Source organism: Pteropus medius, unplaced genomic scaffold (genome assembly GCF_902729225.1).
Source record: "Pteropus medius unplaced genomic scaffold, Ma_sr-lr_union100, whole genome shotgun sequence".
In the NCBI taxonomy this organism is placed as follows: Eukaryota; Metazoa; Chordata; class Mammalia; order Chiroptera; family Pteropodidae; genus Pteropus; species Pteropus medius.
Genome location: NW_024351735.1, coordinates 1574020 through 1595447, shown reverse-complemented (window position 1 = coordinate 1595447; position 21428 = coordinate 1574020). Strand labels below are relative to the sequence as shown.

The window sequence follows — 21428 nt, the reverse complement described above, 5'->3', positions numbered from 1 at the left end:
GCACCAATACACAGAACAAATAAAATAATAAGCAATTGTGTGGAAGTTCTCCATATTAATAAATTTGTTAAATCAGGGGAAGACAATAAAATATGGAGAGCTATATAATTATATACTAAATAATAATTATATAATTCTATATTTAAAAATAAATGGCATGCACATAAGGTTAAATTTTAAATATTTTTGTTGTTTGAATGTGATGAAGTTAAATTAGAGACATGTCTCTTTAAAAACTGAGAACAAAAAAATTCATATTGTTCAGAGGAAAAAGAGAATGTAAGATCATATCATCTGTCTTCTATTATGCCACAGGCTAAATATTGTGCTGTATTACTTCATTTAATTAAGGTGAAATGCTGGTAAAAATATAAAAGTGCTAATTTTAAAGTCAGGATTAGTTCACAGTCATGGAACATTTAATGAGTTTCACAAAAGAACTCCTTGCTTTTTATAATCTCAACCTTCGGTATAAAGAATGACTATATAAAAGCATATAAAAGAAGTGCCCATTCTATAAATTCTTCATCTTCGGAAAGTGTAGAATGAGATATAAATTGATATCCTAGGCCTCTGAGAAAATTAAGAAACTTTAAAAACATAAGTAAAATCAGAAATGATCAGGCATGATAAATCATTGATAATTTCCCCAAATCCAGAATACTGATAGATTAATCAAAGAAAGGTTAGATATTTATTCTATATAATTTAATGAGCCTTCTTATAGTTTCTGAGTATGAAAATATAATCTTGTTGGTAAGTAATAGTCTTGGATAGTGGCAGCATTTAAAAATCGTTAGAGAAATACTTCAAATAAACATTGAAATATAGGCTCTTAATAGAAGCTGCAGACATGTGGAAGCTACACGTTGTATGTGATATTCAACTATATTTAACCTAAGTAACCCAAATTAATATAAGATTCCACAATCTCTCTTGCTAAGACACACAGATATTTCCTTGACTTTGCAAAAGACGGGCAGTTGTATCTACATACTTTAGCTTTTCCCTGGTAGCAGTCCTATAGTGATGACATAAATACCTATGAGAACTGTTTCTACCATAGAATTTAATCTTATATTCTATTTTTCAGCTCTTTTATAGCACTTTTCATTTCCAAAATGTCTCACAATTAGTTAAAATAGTTATTTCTCATTGTCTTGCCATGAGAAAGGCAAAGTTAATAAATTGCTTGTGCCGCAGTGGAGCTTCAGAGGGTTTTAAAAGATCTTATGTTTCTTTTCCATTCTGTAGGCAGTTATCTAGCATTGCCCTATGCTATGTATCTATACCACGTGCTCCTTCGAGTCAAACTATATACAGATCTAGCAGAATGTTTAGCTCATGCTGTATGCAAAATAAATGTTGATTTAATGAATGAGAAATAGGATTGAGAATAAAGAACCTCAACGTACTGCCCCTCACTACCACCCCCAGCTCCCACAACTGAAAAGCTGTGCTTGCCCACTCTTGCTTCTCCACTATAATAGGGTAAGTAGTATTAGTCATCTTACACAATAGGTAATGTTACTGTCTTAAATCATGATGGCAAAGCCCATAAAGTATGTGTCCTCCAGACTACCAAAGACATGACTGACCGCTACAAAAACTTCTTGTAAAATTTTGAATTATTCACCTTTCCTTTTGCTAAGTATTCAAATTAAAAGTTGTGTTTCAGCATATGACAGACTATTCCTTTCTTAAGCTAATTCAGACATAAAGAATCAAGGAAATAATCTTCATAGCTGTAATTATTAGCATGATTATGAGAAATATCAGAAGGGAATGAAAAGACAGTTACACCTACAAAGCAAAAAGAATTAGGACTAGTAGTTCTTCAATTTTTTTTTTTTTGAAATTAGTGCAGAAAAGCTAAGATCCTTGAGAAGATCGTGATTTGAGTGAACTAGGTGAATGCTGAAGTTACTAAATTATGTCAAAAGACTCTTTCAGCTCTAAAATTCTATACTGTGCTAAAGGGTTCCTTCTCTGATAAGTTGAGAATCTGCACAGTATTCAAAGTATATTTTATTTTTAAGAAAAAAAGATAGTTAAACTCAAAAGTTTGATATTTTAGAACTTTTGAACAACTGTGAATATTAAAGCTTTTTTTAAACCACCATTACTCCTTATTTTGCAATAAAACCATTTAAAGACCTTTAAATCCTGAATAAATCCACTTAAATTTACTCAATGTAATGTGGATGTTATAAGATTTTAAATTGTCAACAAATTTAGTAGCTAGGAGTTTGTTCTTACTCTTACAACTTTATATGAACATGTCCCCTAAAGAACAAATCTTACATTCATGACTTCATTTCCAATTTCAAAGAGAGAAACATGAAATTATTTCTTGTAAAAATTAGAATTCTGGTTTTAAACACATCAGTGGAAAAACAGATAGTTATGACATTGTTTGAATCTCTAATTTAAACTGCTATACATATTAATAAAAACAGAACTATTAATTAGAACATTTTGATTGAGAAGCAACAAAAACATTAATTCCAAAGCTAGGAAGCAAAAATCTAATTTTTATTAGCCAGAACCATAAATACACGAAAGGGGGAAAGATGATTTACTATCAGCTTTAATTTCTGCTAAGCTAGGACTTTTTTGAAACCCTTCAAGCAGTGTGTACCATTGGAAGTCAGGCTTATACCCTTTTACAATTAAACTGGTGTCATAACTCATACTCAAATGGGAACAATGGCCATAGTCTCATTTTTCCACATGGCAACAAACATTATTGGCAGTTAATTAAAATTAATTACTACAACTAAAATGATGATAAATTGCTTAGGGAATTCATGCATACTGCTCAAAAGTAGTTAATTGTCTTTATAATTTAGAACATATATCCTTGAAGTTTAGTATGATAGCATTGCAAGTCCTCTTTACAGGTTAAATTATACTAATGCGATTTTCTTGGCAATTCAAACATAACTGCATTTTTATAAGAATAAGACTTAGGCCAAATTCTACACTAAAGTAGGTCATGTTAATGGGAAATTTCATTTCAGTATTTTTTGAATTATCAGAATGAAATATGAACATGGTAAAATAATTTAGGAACAATGGAAAAACATAAGTGTGAGAGGGAAGAAGGAAAGTGGGTGTTTTTAATGGTAGGCAGGAAGGCAAAAGAAATCAGAAAGTGTATGAGAGGGATTCAGAGAATGAGAATACTCTGAAACTTTATTGATATTCTCTCAGTAATATGGCAAACCTTATTTCATTTGTGTGCCATTTCCCATTGACACACAAATGCACTGTGTATTATATAGTTATTCTTTCCCTTGCTAAATATTTGTATAAACATTGAAACGGCACACTAACATAAAGTTAAGAAAATGCCTGTTGTACATGCCTTTGGTATGTGACATAGTGGCTCAGCAGCTTCTTATTTTAGAATCTTAAAGGTGGAGATGGTAAAGATTGAGATGGTCTAGTCAAAGGCCAGTTCAATCCCTTATTTAGCTATGTCAAAATTCAGACTCCTTTTAGGTGAGAATAAAGTTCTCTTGAAAAAGACAACAGCAGATAGTGAAAATTCACCCTTTAGATTTATTGGTATACAGTTTACTATGGCCCACTAGAATCACAGAATAATCTTTGCTTAAATTTATTGCCACTCCCCAGAATCTCCATGAATCTTTGCTTAAAATTGCAATATTTAGATAAATTCATTTAGAATATTTAGAAAAACAAAAATACAATCTGATGTTGCTTTCAGTGTATCTACTCTCTTTTCATTTATATAAATTATGGATCAACGTTGAGTGCCCAATAATAAAACTAAGCCCATAAGGTCTCTGTTATATAATTTTGAGTACCTAAAGGCTACTGAGGTATCACCCTATAATAAACAATGAAAGTATTCCTTCCAGCATGTTTTGATAATAGAGATATCATAAGAAGTATCTCCTCACCTGAAATTATTTTTCACATTATATTTCCAAGGTCAAAGCAGAAATATAAAGTGAAGAAAACAATAACAGTTCTATGGCCATTGCAATTGCTGAAGTGCACTCTGTATCTCTGTTTTTAATAGAATAATTTAGAATCTCCCAAAAGAGTATCTCTTGATGCATATAACATTAATTAAGGTGGGAGAGTTGTTTGAATGCTAGGAGTACTGTACAGAATATTAATATTAGAGGTTATTTTGTCCCCTCCATTATTACTATAGATTTGCTGCCATGATTTTAGTAGTAGTATGTTTCAGTTAAAAACTCAGTGAAGATCTGCTTATTTTTTTACCTGTTTTAAGAAAAGTATCATCAGCAATAGAAAGGACTATCTACTGATAAACTCAACAACATGAATGATCTTAAAACTGTTAGCCTGAGTGAAAGAAGCCAACTATAAAAAATACAGGTTAATTTATATGAAATCCCAGAATAGACAAAATAAAGCTGCGGTAACAGAAATCAGATCAGTGATTGCTTTTGGAAATTGGGATGGGAGGAGGGTGGGAGTGCAGACCAGCAAGGGAGACATGGGAATTTTCTAGGGTGGGAAAATGTTCTGTATCTTGATAGTCATTGAAACTGATTAAATGGTATGTTAAGATCTGATTATTTAATTTCATGTAAATTATAACTTAATTAAAATGTTAAAAAGCATTTCTATTAAACACAATATTCTTGCTGGAGCATCAGAGGTTGGGTGGCATTTTTTCCTTTTTTCATTTCAAAACTTCTCTCTTCACACCGTTCCACAGAGAGCAATATATCCTAGAAGAGGATCCACGACTGATACCTTACCTCATGGATTTTACATAAGAGCACCGAACCACAACAGTTTTTTTACTACTGAAGAAAAAAGAAGACAAATTCTTTTATGGAGCATAATAAATGTATCAGTTCTAAGAAAGAATATAAGACATATTTAAAACGTACACGGGAACCCTAGAACAAAAAAGGTTTTCCAAGTCAGATTTATCACAGTGAAAATATGATAAATATTTTTATAAACTAGTTTATAAAGTCATAAAATCAATAAAAACTTTACTCAAATGCTATTTAAAAGTGATCATGGCAGTACGGCCTTCATTCTTTTTTTGGTTCTTCAAGGATGAGTAGATACTGGTGGACTAAGTAATACACCATTAGTATTAAATGGAGATTGAGTAACTGAATACATTTAGGTGGGAAGGAAAAAATATTTTATCTTATGCTACTTGGTACATAATCAAGTATATATATGGTATATCAAATATTAAAACCATTTTGAATACCTGTGACTGAGGCCTAATTTATAATGATTATCTTCCATTTCAAATTTAAGGAGCCATATGTTCATCATCTTTAAAGAGGTACATTCAGGGTCAAACTATCCAATGAGTTCCCAATTTCCTACAGCAATAACCTTATTACACTGTCTGACAATTCTAAAAATAAATAAGTAAAAAAGATTCGACTGGTTCTAAGAAGAAAATCGTAATATCTTATAGTAATAGTGCTTATCTACAAGTAATGACAATTGTTCTTGGGCAAAATTAAAACTATAATCAAAAGTCAGATAATTATTTCTCTAATTTATTTCTTTTTGTGATTTTAACCCACCAAATGTTTGTGCTGTTATAAATCCATATTTCATACAAAGACATCTTAAATATATAATTTCACAATTCATCATCATCTCCACTTGAGATTAGAGGAAAAAAAAGTAAGCAATTTCCCTAACACAAAGCCTGGCCTATGGGAGGAAACTCAATAAGTATTTGTTGAATAAATGAATGAATGCTTTCATTTCCCTCAAATTGTCATTTCGTGCCTCACGTAGTGGTTTCTTACAGCATATTAAAAATTCAGTATGATTGAAAAGAAAAGCATAAGCACATCTTAATTAGTAAAAAAAAAATAAAAGCAATGTTCTGAAACTATTAAGCCACACATCATTATCACTGCTACTGACATTGTGATATAAAAATCACATAAATATAAATTGACACAATTGTAAAACAACAATAAATTGCTATACGATAACCTATGTTTTTAGCTATAAAATTTTCCTTTTAAAAACTCAATTAATGAAATTAAAGGACATCATTTGCGTCTCCAGAATGAACAATAGAAACTTAGGTAGTTAATAGAATGGATAATTGTGTGATGTTTCCTGTAAACATACCTGAGATAGTAAAAGGTTAAAAGGTTCATAAGTACCAAAGGAAAACAGATATCAAGTACTAGAATATGGAAAAAATATAGTTCAAGATTATATGAAATGAGGAAAAGCTCAGAATCAAGATGATGATCTGGGGTCTACATTATAATGGTTCTTAACTATCTTGAAACTAAGGGTTAAAGTGTGTATCAATTATCAAAAAGCTTTTTTTTTTCAGAGTCAAAAATGACCTATAAACCTAATCTTGTAATAATGTTTTCAACTTTAAAATAAATAGGTACGAACATTCTTCTAGCTAAGAGAAGGAAACAAATATTCTAAATGAATCCCAAGTATTATCTCCCACTCATTCTGAATAGAGTAGACATTGAACAGTGGAAAAACCACTTAGTAAGGTCTAATTCAAGCTCTGAAATGACTAATTAAATGATTTTGAACAAGTCACATGACATCTTTGATAGTTTCATATGTTATAACATGTGAGTTATACCTTACTCCAAAGACTCTTTCAGGCAAAATAAATAAATAAATAAAATTCAAAATTGATGGCAGATTTAGACAAGAAAGTCTTAAATTGTCAAGTAACTATAGATATTTACACCGATATTAGAAAACAGGTGAATGTAATCTTTTTAGTAGTGGGGCGGTTGGTTCCCAAATCATGCAAACTGCCTAATCATCTTTTTAAAAAAGAAACAAAGCAATTCTGATTTCCTCCAGCAATGAAAGTGTGCTTTGATATTTCCCAGTCTGTGGATAGCTTGTTCATTTTCTTAATGCTCTTTTTTGATGAGCAGAAAATTTTAATTTTGGTGGTATAATTTATAATTTTTTTCTTTCATAAAAGTTAATGCTTTTGTTTCTTGTTCAAGAAATTTCTGCTTATATAGTTGCGTGCTTTTATATTTGTCTGAAAACAGTTTCAAAAGATTATAACTAGCTCAACTCCCTTGCTACTGTTACACTGGACAGTTCTGCAGTAAAAGGAGGCTCCTTTCCAATTTTGCATAACTTTGTAATACTTTCTGGGGAATGACCCATTTTATAAGTTGGAAAGAGTTAATAATGATGTTATTAATATTTGTTAAATGCATATTATGTGACAGAAGCTTTGCTACCAGCTTCAGGTATATGAAGACATTGAATGTTCTTAAAGAGAATTCTGGCTGACTACAGGTTCTGTGAGGGCAAGGAGCATTACTTGTTATTAATACATCCTCAGGACCTAGATGATTACCTAGCACATAGTGAGTCATTAGTAACTATAAACTGAATGCATATTGAATAAATTCTTCCAATAACTCTATAAAGATATACAATTTTCCCAAAGTTACACAATAAGTGACAGAATTTTGACTTGAACCCAGGACTGCCTGGAAGCAAAGTCTCTGCTCTTTACTAACCTTTACGAGGGCCACTGAAACAGCCTGATAACTCTTGAGGGACCCAGCACTTAGAAATATTGCAGAAATTATGGCTATTGCTTAAGAAGAAGATAGAGGAAATGGATTAAAATTATTGTTATATTCCTCTCATAAGAAAAAGTAAATGTGGAACTTCTGTTATGCTCCTTCTTGATAATCCTAGGCATTTTGATGTTTTTATAACTATGTGGTAATTTGTGTAGATTGAGCCAATATGAAACTTTTATGGCCATAAAAATGTCAGGAGAGAAAAATTCAATGTGCATGTAAAAATTTAGAATTCAACCTGCTAATTCCTCAGTCATGATGCTACACAGTTATGGTTAACTGGGAATACCAGGAGCAAGGTCATTTATTTAATAGAATTTCATAGTCGACAGAGCTTTAACCACAATGCTTTTAATCCTATTGAAATTCGATTCTATTAAAGCTTGAGTAAATATAATATAGTGAGCATTGTTAAATTTTGTGTGCGAATGAGAATACTTTGGTGCTCTAGAGTCTTCACGGTTAACAACTATAATCACCCAATAATGACGTAAATAAAGATGTGGATTCTTGAGTTAATTTGATCAAAATTCAGAACATCCCTTTCAAACAAGTTTTTGAAAAAGCCTGCTTCCAACTTATTATGTGGTAATTTATCTCTTGTTCATTAAGAGTGTAGGGAAAACATTCTCTAGTTGATTTTTAATTATTAACTGTACTATGCAAATAAAATATGAAGTTTTAGCTCTTAAATTCTCTAAATAACATTTTTTAAAGGCTACACTGCAAGGCAGGTGCCCTGACAAGACGTGTCCACAGCAGAGGAAAGGATCTATCTATATGCTAGACATTAGGATCAATTTCTGGAAGGCTCACTAAGGTGGAAAGCATAGGCAGTAAGACTAAATAATAGAGAGGGTCAAAGACTCAATAAGTACAGGCAAAGAGGCTGATTCTAGGCAAGTGGTTTTTATATACTGAGCACCAATATAATGACTTGATACGTCAGGACCCAAACTGATAGTAAACTGAGTGCAGAACCGAGCCTAAAAATATGACTAAAACAGGAAAATACCTAGAATATATTTCAAAAACTATTTAACTATAAAGACATGTGTTTCATTTTACCAAATTTTGATGTCAAGTTTACCATTTAAAATGTCTATAGTGTTATTAAGAAAGCTTCAATGAGCAGTGGGCTCTTTATAAACCTTGGTATTTTAGTAGACTGTTAAGTGATCTGTAACAAGCCATTTAACCTGCCTATGCCTGTTTTTTCCATCTGTTAAGTGAGGTTAGTGATACTGAACTAAACTAATCTAAATTAGTATTTGCATCAGGATGAAATGAGATACAATATGTGAAAGAACTTTGAAAAATATATGAAATTATATATAAATTATTATAATTTAAAATTCCATATTTTTACATTTAATTGGAAAATATTTCAGAATTAATGACCCATTATGGAAAAACTTTCAGGACAAATGAATATTTTGTACCAGTTAACTAACTGAATTTATCCATTTTTGGCTCTTTATTGCAATGTATCTACAGTGAAAATTATTACAACTTCTGATTTACTAACACAGTCATGTTAGAATCAGGCTTATTTCTTCTTTTGGCTAAGACATTCATAGTTGAGAACACTGATGGATTTTTGTAAATCCAGAAATAGAGAAAAGGAGTTTGTGAAGATATTGTACACGTGATGAGAATGAAATAAAATTAAAGTGAGGATGAGTACACAAAAGCCTAGGGCAGGGTGGACAAATATGTGATATAAATGTCACTACTCCTTGCCTTCCTCAACCTCTCCCCAATTCAATACCCTATGCACACACAGAAATCACAGCAGTCTTTTATGATGAGCGTGCATGGAGCTTCTCAACCATCTCCTACCTAGAGTTCAGGAAGTCATTACCACTTGAATACAGTAGGCACATGAGATGAAAAATAATTATTATTTCCATACTAGGACATCAAATGAGATTTGGCATGGGAAGATAGAGTTAATGTTTAAAATAGTATCACTATAGCTCTCTAAATTTGTATCAATAAAATATATTTTGAGCACTATAACAGAATGTAGATAATCATATTTACAGAATAAATTGTTAAAGGAAAAATAACATACAGCATTTTATGATAGACAGCTTCAAACACACTTCTCATATATACCAACACACTGCCTGACACATGGCAGGTAATCAGATTAATATCTGTTGAATGAAAAATGACAGTTTGATTAAGCTCCAAAAGTTGCTTTGAATCAAATAATTTTGGACATGGCACACTTAAAGCAAATAGCAGTGGAACATTTTTATTTTGTCAATTACTGTATCTTTATTCCCTATCATAGGTCCTGGCACAGAGTAGTCACTGAATATCCATTCAGTAAAGAGAACAGGATCATTTATCTATTAAGGAAGGGAAAGAACATTTCCGAAGAAAAATTCAGGATGTGCAGGAAACAAAAGATCCCATATTCTACCACACCTTAATTTGTCAGTCTTTGAAATAAAGTGACATAGTATTTCTTAACAGATTTTTAAATTATCACTCTCATTCCCACTTGTCGCCATTTTGTCTGTTAAGTACTGTGATCCTGAAGCAACCAGATTTCAAAGGCAAAATGGGGACAGCAACAGTGAGTGGTATTAAGTGAAGAGAGCCGATTTCGGTAATCAGCACAGTGCTACGTATAGAAGGGAGAAAAGAGGAAGAAACAGTTTCCGATTTTAAATTTAAATTCAAGCTAAGAAGATAGGATTGTATATGGGAAACTAAGTTTAAAATTTTAATTATATTTACTCACCTTTTAGGCTGTGTCTAAAAAAATGTCTTTTAGAACTAGAAGACTTGCCTATTTAAAAAGCTGTTTGTGTACAGGGCCAAGAGAGATATATAAAATTGAGTGGCAGGGTCAAAAAGGAGACTGGGCAAGTTAGAGACACAGTACACGGAAACATGTTAGTAAAGCAACCGTAACTAAATATGAAGGACGCCGAGAAGGAAAGGATGGCCAATAAATGTCAGATGAAACAAGGAGGATCTGGGAGAAAATGAGAAAAGTCCACAGAAGGAAGTCGCAGGTAACTTTAAGAGAAGTTTCACTGACTCTAGGGATACAGAAATTGAAAGGGTTCTTAGGGATCATCTACTCTGATCCAATATCCCCACAATTGATGATAAGCAAGCTGGGCTCTACAGAGGTTAAATGACTTGCCCCAAGCCCAGATAAAAGGCACAGAGCAAGGGTTTCTGAACGATAACTCAGCACCCTGACCTCTGTACCACATTGCTGCACACCAGGAGAACAAAGGCAAGGCCTTAAGATTCTCTCAATGCCATGCGTGCTCAAAATAATAGTCCAAAAATACACAACTAGAATTGTTTTGGCTTTATTAAGTATAGCACAAATATAGCAAGTAATTTAGCATTCACATTCATTTTATAGTTATTTTATAACAAAATTAAAACTAACTTGTTATTTAGAATTAAATTATTGAAAATCTAATTTAAGAATCAATTTCTGTGTTTACTTAAGATTCATTTTTTCCACATAAAATATCAAAAATTTCCACCAAATAAAATGTAGATTTTATGTAATATGTCTCCAGTCAAGCAAATCATCTAAATGGAAGGTATTGCTAGAGTTCCAGCTTGGTACATTATAAAATGTAATATTTGGGTCTTTTTAAAAAAATGAGTCAAACAATAAATGGTGATTAACAAACCAAATTGCACATAGTTACTTAATGACTCAAAGGATACCTTAAATAAGAGTACAGTTTAATAATAATGAAGAACAATAATGCAAACTAGCTTTAGTTATTATAAATCAAAACAGACATCCTTTATTCTAAGTAAATTTTATATTGTAATCTTTAAAGTAGGTAAATAATTGTCCAAAAAAAGTTCAGAACTTGAAGAATTTTCAAGCTGGAGTTTACTATATTAAATAAAGATTACTACTGACAAAATATTAGTGCCTAGCTTATGGTAGAGACTACAGAGGAGAGATTAAGTTCTAGGCTGCTGACAGTGTGTGCCCTGAGGATTGCGTGGCACCAAGTGAATTTCTGTGATTTCGGAGTGATAATGGTGAAGAAATGAAGAAAGATCTTAAATAGTGATGGGAGCACTGCAAAGAAAAAAAAGTTATTGCTTAGTATGTTACTGAACCAGATGCACCACAACTTTTTCACTAAATTGTTTCAACTCACAACATTTTTCTCTTTGCTTAGAACGCATTTCTGATTTTATAATGGAAATCAAAGGAGTCATGAGATTTAATTCTAAAGAATTTTCTTTGAAGTGAATATTAACAGTATATTATAGCAGATCATTAAAGAACAATCTGGGTGCTAACAAAACTTAAGGAATTTAAAATTGTTCTAAATAAATTGCATTTGTCTGAAAAAATCATTTTGAATACACTGATATTATAAATTGTTAAATTCATAAAATGAAGAAAGATTCAGTTATCATTATTCAGGAATCACAACCAACTAGTTTTTGTGTTAGTTCCAAGATAATTTAGGCCAAGAAAAGGTAAATTTTTTCCCTACATCAAAATCATAGGCATAATACTCATAACTGTAGCATTTCTGGTTATTTAGATGAATATTGCTTGCAGGATTTCAAACTTTATTGATTTCTTGAAAAAAATTTAATAGTAGACAAAAATTTTTTTAAGAAAACTTGAAAAAATAAGAGTTTTTAAGAATGTTTCTTGGGTCGAGGTTTTTCTTACTGCCAATGATTTTGAAAATATCATTTGAAACACTCCATTTGCAGAAAATGCACTTTTATTTATGCTATTTCCTCCCAAATTGTTTCTGATAAAATTGCTTAAAGGTGAACACCTTCATATTGTACTAAACAAGATTTTGAAATCATTTATAGAACATTAACACTGTCAAATTCAAGAAAAATTTCCAATCTACTACATAAATAATGTGAAAACAATCCTAGAATATATATAGAAAAAAATCTAAAGAAATTCTAGGATTTATAGCTAATTGCCCTGGTAACTCTAACCTTAAACCTTCAATAAACAAACAAACACACAAACAAAACAAGTACAAAGTATCCCTCTGGAGTCCCTTAAGTCTCCTGGAGAATTAAAGGGTTAGCGTTCCCTGTAAATCAGTGGAAAGCTTCTAGGATAAAATATCCTTCATTTTCAGTCACCCAAAGACTATGAGGATCTCTTAATATAAGCACAATTGCTTTGCAATTTTAAATCTTTTTACATGTGAGAATTACAATACTGGATACTATAAGGGATCATACTTGAAGAGCTAAGTGATAATGAATATAAACCCATTATTGATGGGAGAAGGGTTAGGCAACTATCTTGCTTTTTTAAAAAAAGGTTGAGAAGTAGAATGGTCATTGCCAGAGGATAATGCAGGGGACGGGGAACTGTTTTATGAACAGTTCGTTTTCTAAGATAAAAAGTTCTGGAGATTGGTTGTACAACAAAATGAATGTTCTTAACAATATACTTGGAAATGATTAAGAATGGTTAATAATAAGAAATCGTTAAGATGATAAAGTATGTGGTTTTTTTATTCTATTTTTTTACGTCTACAGCACCTGGTCTTCCTAGGTGGTCTCCCATCCAAGTACTAATCAGGCCTGACCCTGCTTAGCTGCCGAGATCAGGCGTGTTCAGGGTAGCATAGCCATAGACAGTATGTGTTTTTTAAAAAGGTGAACAATTTTAAAAAGGTGAACAAGACCAGAAAAGTGAAATATTCAGACTAAGGATATTTTTTCTACTTTTAATAAATTTTAAGTTTATATCTAAAAAAAATCATTGAGAAAATTCATTTGAGATTTAGAGGGTCAACCTGTGAGAAGGCAAAAGACTAATCACTTATGAACTTGACTCAAGCTGGAAAGGCTCATAATGGTTTGGTTATGAAATCTGGGGAGCATGTGGTCAGTGGTTATGTGTCAAGTAGTTTGAATCTGAGCTTAAGAGATGGGCGAGAAACTAACATTACCAGTGATCGGTACCACAAAGCTAGCCAAAATGAGTACAAAATCTTAACTACTTAGATTTATGCATTTAGACTCTCTGTGTTTAAAGTGAGCTCAAGATATTACTTGTTCATAACATAACCAAAAAATCATTATCCCATGGTGTTACGGCTGATAGGATTAAAACCTAAACAATTCCAGCTGGAAAAATGAAAAAAGGATGCAAGTCTAAGTCCATGACAAAGAATGGCCTCCAGACATTCTTATCAGAAAGAGCAAGTCAAAAATGGCGATTTCTGAAACCCACTCTGGACCAACCAAACCAGAATTTCTGGTGGTGGGAACCAGAACCAACATTTTTAATACACGGTGTACACTAATGTCGATAATGACTGAACTAAATTTTAAAGGGAGAAACTGTTGTCATTTTAATGGAGGTTAGAACTCAGAGACAAATGTTGAGTTTAATGCTTATGGATATTCTTGATGACATCATTATGGCCATGATTCTTTGAGTTCCTCTGAGGCACATTGACGATTCTCTGCTTTTAATGGAGGGACTATTGGATTAGAGCAATCTCTTTGAAGCATTAGAAGAGACTCATTCCTAGGTGAGTCAAATGGTAGTTTGTGCTGCAAAAGCCAGCAGTCTGGTTAAGTTTGAAATTTTTAGAACTACACTGAGAATTTTTATAGCTTCAACGCAGGGATGACAAATAGCAAGTAGTTGACATAAATGCTGGTCTTCTCTCTTTCCTTCTAGATGCAGATTTCAAATTCTTGACATAGCACTTTAGGGCAGCCAATCAATTGTAGTAACAAACAAGATGAAACCAATTTGTCATTACTTCTCCAGAGGCAGGGAGGGGTGGGTGGAGGAAGAACCGAGCTCTTTATAATTTTACTCGCACACATACACACACTCACACACTTAATATTTGTACATAGCAAAATTTACTTAGCTAAGTATTTAGAAATGTGTAATATAGTTTATAGACTTTGGTATAATACATTTCAATTTAGATCTCTCTCTCTAAAAGGTATTATTACTTGTTCACTTAAAACTTGGAAATGTTACAGTATCACAAGAAAGCACAGATGACTGGCAGAAGTGATAAGAAAAAGTGGACTCTGAAAGTGAAAACTGAGTTTTATATTGGTTCATACTGGATCCCTGAATTTATTTGTTATTGACACAGCTACTCTTCTGCCTTTTACAAAGCCTTCAAACTCTCAAGGAGAAAATCGCACATATTGTTTGCAGCAATAATCAACTTACTTGGAAACTTGTTCTCTAATTTAGAAAATTTAAGATAAAATTAAAAAACTATTTTTTTCCATATTAAGTTAAATTAGTGCAAGAAAAAATGGAGAATGAAAATATTTTATTGCTTTAACCTTTAAATAGAATTTAATCTGGATTTTTATAAAGATATATTTTATTTGATAATATCTAATTATCGGTTTTCCGATTTACTGTACTATCACTTATGTCTTTCCAAATAAACCTGTAGCATGTTACTTCTGAAATAGCAATATAAATACTAAACTTATGCACATAATTGTTCCTGAAAAAAACGATTAAAAGTGAAAATTTTCTTACGAAAATTATAAAAGCTAGACTGAATTTTTCAGGGCAAATTTCATAAAACCTAGCCTAATTCATTTAATTAGTAAAGCTCATAAAATTTTGAAAACTATTTGTGTTGTTTTGCAAAAATGAGTAGGAGGAAATGCTTTTACTTAATATGTTTTCAGAATAATACCAGAAAAATTGATATCACACTTTATTCAACCTGGTAAATAACAGAAATCCTGAAGTTTCCACTATTATTCCCAAAATTGTCTCCAGATTCAAAAAGAATCTTCAAGATAGTAACAATTTAATTTTTTCCTGATATTTCCCTTTATGCATCCTGCATTAAGTGCATGTCTAGTCTCTGCCTTAAATAAGTCCAGTAATGGGGAGGTAACAAGACTTCTTGAAGTTTGCCCTCATGTTGAGCTGAAATCTATAAATCTACTATCTTTATTCAATCTGAAGCCTACTCAGATTATAATTCTAAGACTTAAATATTTTTATTATTTTTTAAATTTTTATTTATTTTTTAAAGACAAATTTTTTAAAACATAAGATTTAAACTGTAGCTATAATACAGACAGGATAGAGAATTAAAATGTTATATCACCTGTAATGATCCTTTTGAGTTGGTCACTATCTCTGTTACGTCAGCAGTTAATATTTCTCACAATTAGAAATTCATTCATTGTTTTGGAACACTAACTGAATGGGTAGTAGTTGCAAAAAGAAGTTAATGAACTCACAGAACTACCAAATACGTATAAATGAATTAATTTAGTATTTCCAATAGGATGTGATCCACTAGAATGAAAGCTCTAGTATAGTCATATATATTAATTGTATGGATATATATATAATATGTGGTTTTATTAATTTTGATCAGCACAGTAATTACATAATATCTATAGGTTGGCACACATAATATAAATTATTTTTAAATATGCTTGTAATATTTTCAAATAATATGCTCGATGGGTGTCTAGGTGAACTATTTCTAAATTTAAATCAGTGGGACCAATTGTTAATTTTTAAAAAGTACCACAAATATACTACAGTATATATGTAGTTCCTCTATCTACACATACAGGTAAGACACAGGAAGATGCTGAAAATATGTTTTTAAAAGAAATTAACATGTTTTTTACCACGTCTTAAGAGAGAATCAGCATTTTAAGCTTTAGCCTTTATTTTCTGTTTCTGTTCATATTTTAGTAATTATGAACAATTTAAACTACATGACATATGTAAAACTATTTCTAATTTCTTTTTAAATCCTAATATTTAATGTTCACTAAAACTTGTATTAATTCTTGAGTATAGAAATTATTCACTTTCCTTTACTAAGATATATACACGAGTTACTTAATAAATTAAAAATATGCTTCAGTCTCCATAAATTTGAAAGCTTTTTATATATGGATTCATAATTGTTCACTCCTATCAAAACTATCTCAAGACAGCTGTCCAAAAATCAGAGAGAACTAAGTTATTAAATGTAGTGAAAGGATAAAAAGAAAAAATATTTTTTATTTAAACTCTAGTCAACTTATAAAAAATGTTGCTTATTATAAGATTTGTAAACTTCTCAAGGAAGAGTGAGTAGCACCAAAGTCTTTCTACCAAGATGCCACAGTTGTTTTGAGCAAGTTTTTCCTTCACTATCTTTTATAGCTAAGGTAAAATCATATCAGCTTACAGCAGTGGTTCTTAAAGTGTGGTCCCCAGATCACAAAATTTTGGTCCTCTTCTAATCCACCCTTTCCCTACTCCGCCAACCTATGGAATAGAAACTCTGGAGATGGGGCCAGCAATCTGTGGTTTCACAACCCCTCTAGGTGATTCTTATTTTTTTTATGCCTACAGCACCTGGTCTTCCTAGGTGGTCTCCCATCCAAGTACTAACCAGGCCTGACCCTGCTTAGCTTCCAAGATCAGATGGGATTGGGCATGTTCAGGGTAGCATGGCCATAGACTCTAGATGATTCTTAATCACACTGAAGTTTGAAAAACACTGGCCTAGAAAATGGAGAAAAATGTCTACCTGTAAATAGGATAGTCATCTCAATTTATCCTGCTGTTAAAAAAAAAGAGAGAAAACTTAGTAATTAAATATGAAAATGAACCATGTAGGAAGAGTAAGATGGCAGGAAAAAGTGGCAAAAAAAAAATCAATAAAACTCTAATAGTGATAAAATTTATTTTCAACTGATTTAACATAACCATGTGTGTTTGGTTCATGAGAATGAGATTGTATACCCACAGTGAAAAGTAATTTGTTTCCTCTCTGCTTTTAAGGTTAAAATTGAGATGACCCATCTACATTCTCATTTGATGCCTTTTAAAAATTACTGACATTTATTTGAAATGGTTGAAATTAGAGGTCCAATCTGTAAACTCTTTAATGATCAAATAAATTGTATATATTAAGACCATACTTTAATAATCAACTAGATGAACCCTCATATAAGTAAGTGTCGCTTGATGGAACTAGCCTCATATATAGGGAACAGTTTTGGATAAATTAATTCTCTGTAATCTGAGGCAGATTTATAGTGTTTGGCAGTAGATTGGGCTTTATTAGGTGGCTAACTTTCAGAATAAGTCTTAAAGGCAGTATGGCCTGAATGAGCACAATCTTTGGCTTGTTGTCAATTTGTTTTCAAATATATTAGTTCTGAAATATCAAACCAGTTTCTAAACCTCTGGAAAATTATATTAAAATGGAGATAATAGAGTTGTTATAAGGATTAGAAATAGTATATATAAGCAATTCCTAGTATGTGGTAGGTATTCAATAAGTAATAGTTATTAGTACGAATATACTTTGACTCTTCCTTTTGTTATTACCTTTTCTTTAAACATGGTCATGGCGCAATTTTCCTAAAGGCTAAATTCATTTCTGAAATTACCTGTCAATCATGCTAGTCAAAATATTTTCTGAAGAACCACTGTGTATTGAAAAGTTGGAGTAACTGACCCTTCAGTCCATATCATCCCAAGTGGAATGTTTTCTATTCATCCTAAAAATGTTATATAGAAATATGGTAAGAGTGTTGAGATTAATTGCATGATGTAATAACCATTCCTTCATAAAGTCTATAGATCTAGTTCATAGGGCAATTTTAAAATTTTCAAAGAGCAGCTTTAGACTTTATTGTGTTTCAATTGTCATCTGAACAAATAAATCGGATAGAGTAGGGCCATAGTTGTAGTAGGAGAAATCTGTGTTCTTACCCACTTCCAACAGGTTACAATATATGAGGAGGAAAAGAAGGGAAGAAATTAACAAAATAAACATGTGTACATGCACTTCAAAATATACTTTGGCTCTTAAGCATTGTCTTTGATAAACAAATAGGCACCAAAAAGACATTTAAGGAGAAAGATGTCACTCTTTTTTAATCTTCTCTATTGATAGTGGTGGTAGCACTGCATACTGGAGGATTGGGGTGACTAAATAAATGACTCTTCTTCTCTTATCCTCTAATAATCAACTTTTGCAGTTTTTCAAGGCTAAAACCAAATAAACAAACCCATTATGATGTTTTATTTTTGCACACCCTACTATTTACGGGCCCTCTAAAGCAAAACCGTACTGTTCACAGTTCAGGGTCCTCCCTGATTTTCTTTGTTAAACATCTTTATTTGTAACAAAGGACAGTCAATAAGACCAAGAAAATAGGAGTCAAAAGCAGAACTTGATCCTCAGGGACCACTGCAAAGGTAGTTGCAGTGTGTTATTTATCAGTGTAATTTATAGTTATTTCAGGAACAATGACATCTCAAGAAGTGATGTTCATTTTAAAAATCTTTTGCCATGCAGAACATGAGAAATGATTATGGAATGTGTAGAAACAAGTGATGCTTCTACATCTTTCCTATTCACTTATAATGACAGATCTAAAATTGTGTACAGGATATTGTTTTCATTTGTATGTTTAAAAAGACCTCATATAGATAATAAAAATATTTCTTAAAAAAATTAAACCATAGGATAGTTATGTAGTTAGTATACAACTAGTTGGTTCTGTGTGGCAAAAGAGATACATACATGTTATAAAACTGACACTTCTGCATGTTTTTTTGCGTATCATCACAAGTTGCTGATTATAGTAGTTTTTAATATAAATCTCTTACTCACATTTTCCAATTCTGGTATTCTTCATCTATTTTTTTCTTTCTCACTCCATTGATATAGAATTTTAAAAGTTTAGAGTAGGAGGGAACCTAGCTTCTAGCACAATCTTGTTCATTTTTTCATATAAGAAAGTCATACAACAGATGTTAAATGATTTGCTTAGGGTCAGGCAGTACATTAGCAGAATTAGCTCTTATTATTTTTTTCCACATGCTCTTTTAAAGGTTAAATAAATAGGGATTTAGTTTTGAGAATGACTTATTTCTCTCATTTCTGTTAGATCGATTTCTTTTGTCATAGGCAAGCAAAATAATCAGCCACTACCTTTCTCTTCTCTTTTTTCTTTTATATTAGCTCCCTCTGGGCAACATCATCATCAAATCTACAACGGATAACAAATAATATCCTGAAGAAGAGTATTATCCCACAGAACCCTTTTCTCTAAGGAAAATAAAACACTAAATATTTATGAATATAGGAGTCTCAGATGGAAGAAATTCTGACCTTAATCAGATCAAATATTATAATCAGATTTATACCATTATTTTGATAACCACAAAATGCAACAAATGTTCCTTTCCCTCTAATCTTATACTTAACTTTAAAACACTAAGACATTTTTCTTAGGGATCCTTTCCATTTTCTTTACCCCTAAAATTTTCTGGGAGTGATGAAAATTTTGAATAGAATACACTTACAGAAACCAAGTATAAGGGGGTAAAATGAGAGGACAGACAACTTCTTCTCGATCTTAGAAAAAAGTCAATAACATTCAAGAAAAAATTGTATATTCCATCTAAGTGAGTGTATTCTTCATGTTCACATTACAAACTAAATCACTGTAGCAGCACTAACTCAAACGTTTTTATTTACTGGTAGATGCTGCTAGGCTCAATAAGAATAAGCAATTTCTCACAAGGGATATTCAAAAGGAGGTGAAGTTTGGAAAACAATTTACTACAGAGCACCAACAAAGAAAACTCCTTAATTAAGTATGGAAAACTATTCATATTTTTTAAGCCTAAATTTAAGCAAAACTCATTCTTGAGGATAAATTTACCTTCCTTTTGACCTCTCTAACTAAAGAACAATACATATAAACCATTTTAAGCTTAAACAAGTAAATACCTGGAGATCTTTACCAATGTTATATATTCTGCAAAGGATAGTTATTTGTCATTAAAATAAAAGATGCCAACTCTTTTATGCTTTAAAAATATATGAGGATCTTGTATTCTAACAACACCTCTTTCACTCTACAAACAGAAAACTATGCCACCAATTATGGAGATATGATTCTAAAGTTTAAACCAATGCTTTAATTTTTTAAACTTAAAATTTTCATAAAATTCAGATACCAATCCATTAAAAATATTCTTTCTCAACCCATATATTCTTTAAGATATTCCTAGTAGTATTGGATCTTTTACTCTAGTTGCTTTAATTTATAACTAGATAATATCCTTCAGAGTTCAAGTATGGGACATTTAATTTTTCAGACAGTAATATTTCCTGGTGGTCATTAGAAAGGTGACCTTAAATGCTGTGAATAAAAAGAAAATTATTATATTTTGGTGGGGGAGGAAGAGTTGAGCAACTGTTAAATCAGCTTTGTTTACGTGTTCAGCGATAGTAATTACGCTATCTTCATTTTTGAACACAAAAGTGATAATTTGTTAAAGCTTTTGAATATCAGTGTTTTTCATTAGAGAACAGAGTTAATCTAAAATAAAATACCACTTGGTTAAATGATTTAATATCCTGTCAGCCCTGAACTGTACTCTTTCCAAAAGTATTACCAATACCTTTTTTTTTGAGAGAAGAAAAGAGGGGTAAGATAGGAAGGCAAGGTGGTTAGGGATAGAGGAAGTAAATTGAATATTTACACATATTCAAATATATACATATAGTATTCACATTTTAAGTAAATACCAGTGGGATTCATTCAAAATTTCCTTGAGGTTCCCTTGGTGTAATAATAGAGTTGAAATTAAATACTACGTTACCTAGAATCAAGTATGGTATCTAAGTAAAAGGGGAAAAAATTCACTTATAATGACAGATCTAAAATTGTGTGCAAGATAGTGTTTTCATTTGTATGTTTAAAAAGAATATACGTATATACACTTATGCTTATATATGCAGTTACTCTAGAAAGATACACAAG

The 21428-nt window shown here is 31.5% G+C and overlaps 1 protein-coding gene, 1 non-coding gene and 1 pseudogene across 3 annotated transcripts in view; all 3 read right to left on the bottom strand.

Moving 5' to 3' along the window:
* Window positions 1-21428, bottom strand: part of PURG (purine rich element binding protein G) — a 32428-nt gene that overhangs the window by 4360 nt on the left and 6640 nt on the right. The window contains exon 3 of one of the 2 annotated variants that reach the window (XM_039846433.1): window positions 10933-11691. The exons of the other annotated variant lie outside the window; for it this stretch is intronic. Coding sequence (XP_039702367.1) covers window positions 11578-11691 — 114 coding nt within the window. The 3' untranslated portion in view covers window positions 10933-11577. Of the gene's footprint in view, window positions 1-10932; window positions 11692-21428 lie in introns of those variants that run through there. 2 annotated transcript variants of the gene reach the window in all.
* LOC120589107 (uncharacterized) lies at window positions 13140-13248 on the bottom strand (annotated as a pseudogene).
* LOC120589093 (5S ribosomal RNA) lies at window positions 16978-17096 on the bottom strand. The gene has a single exon (XR_005649385.1). It is a non-coding gene; the product is annotated as a 5S ribosomal RNA (ribosomal RNA).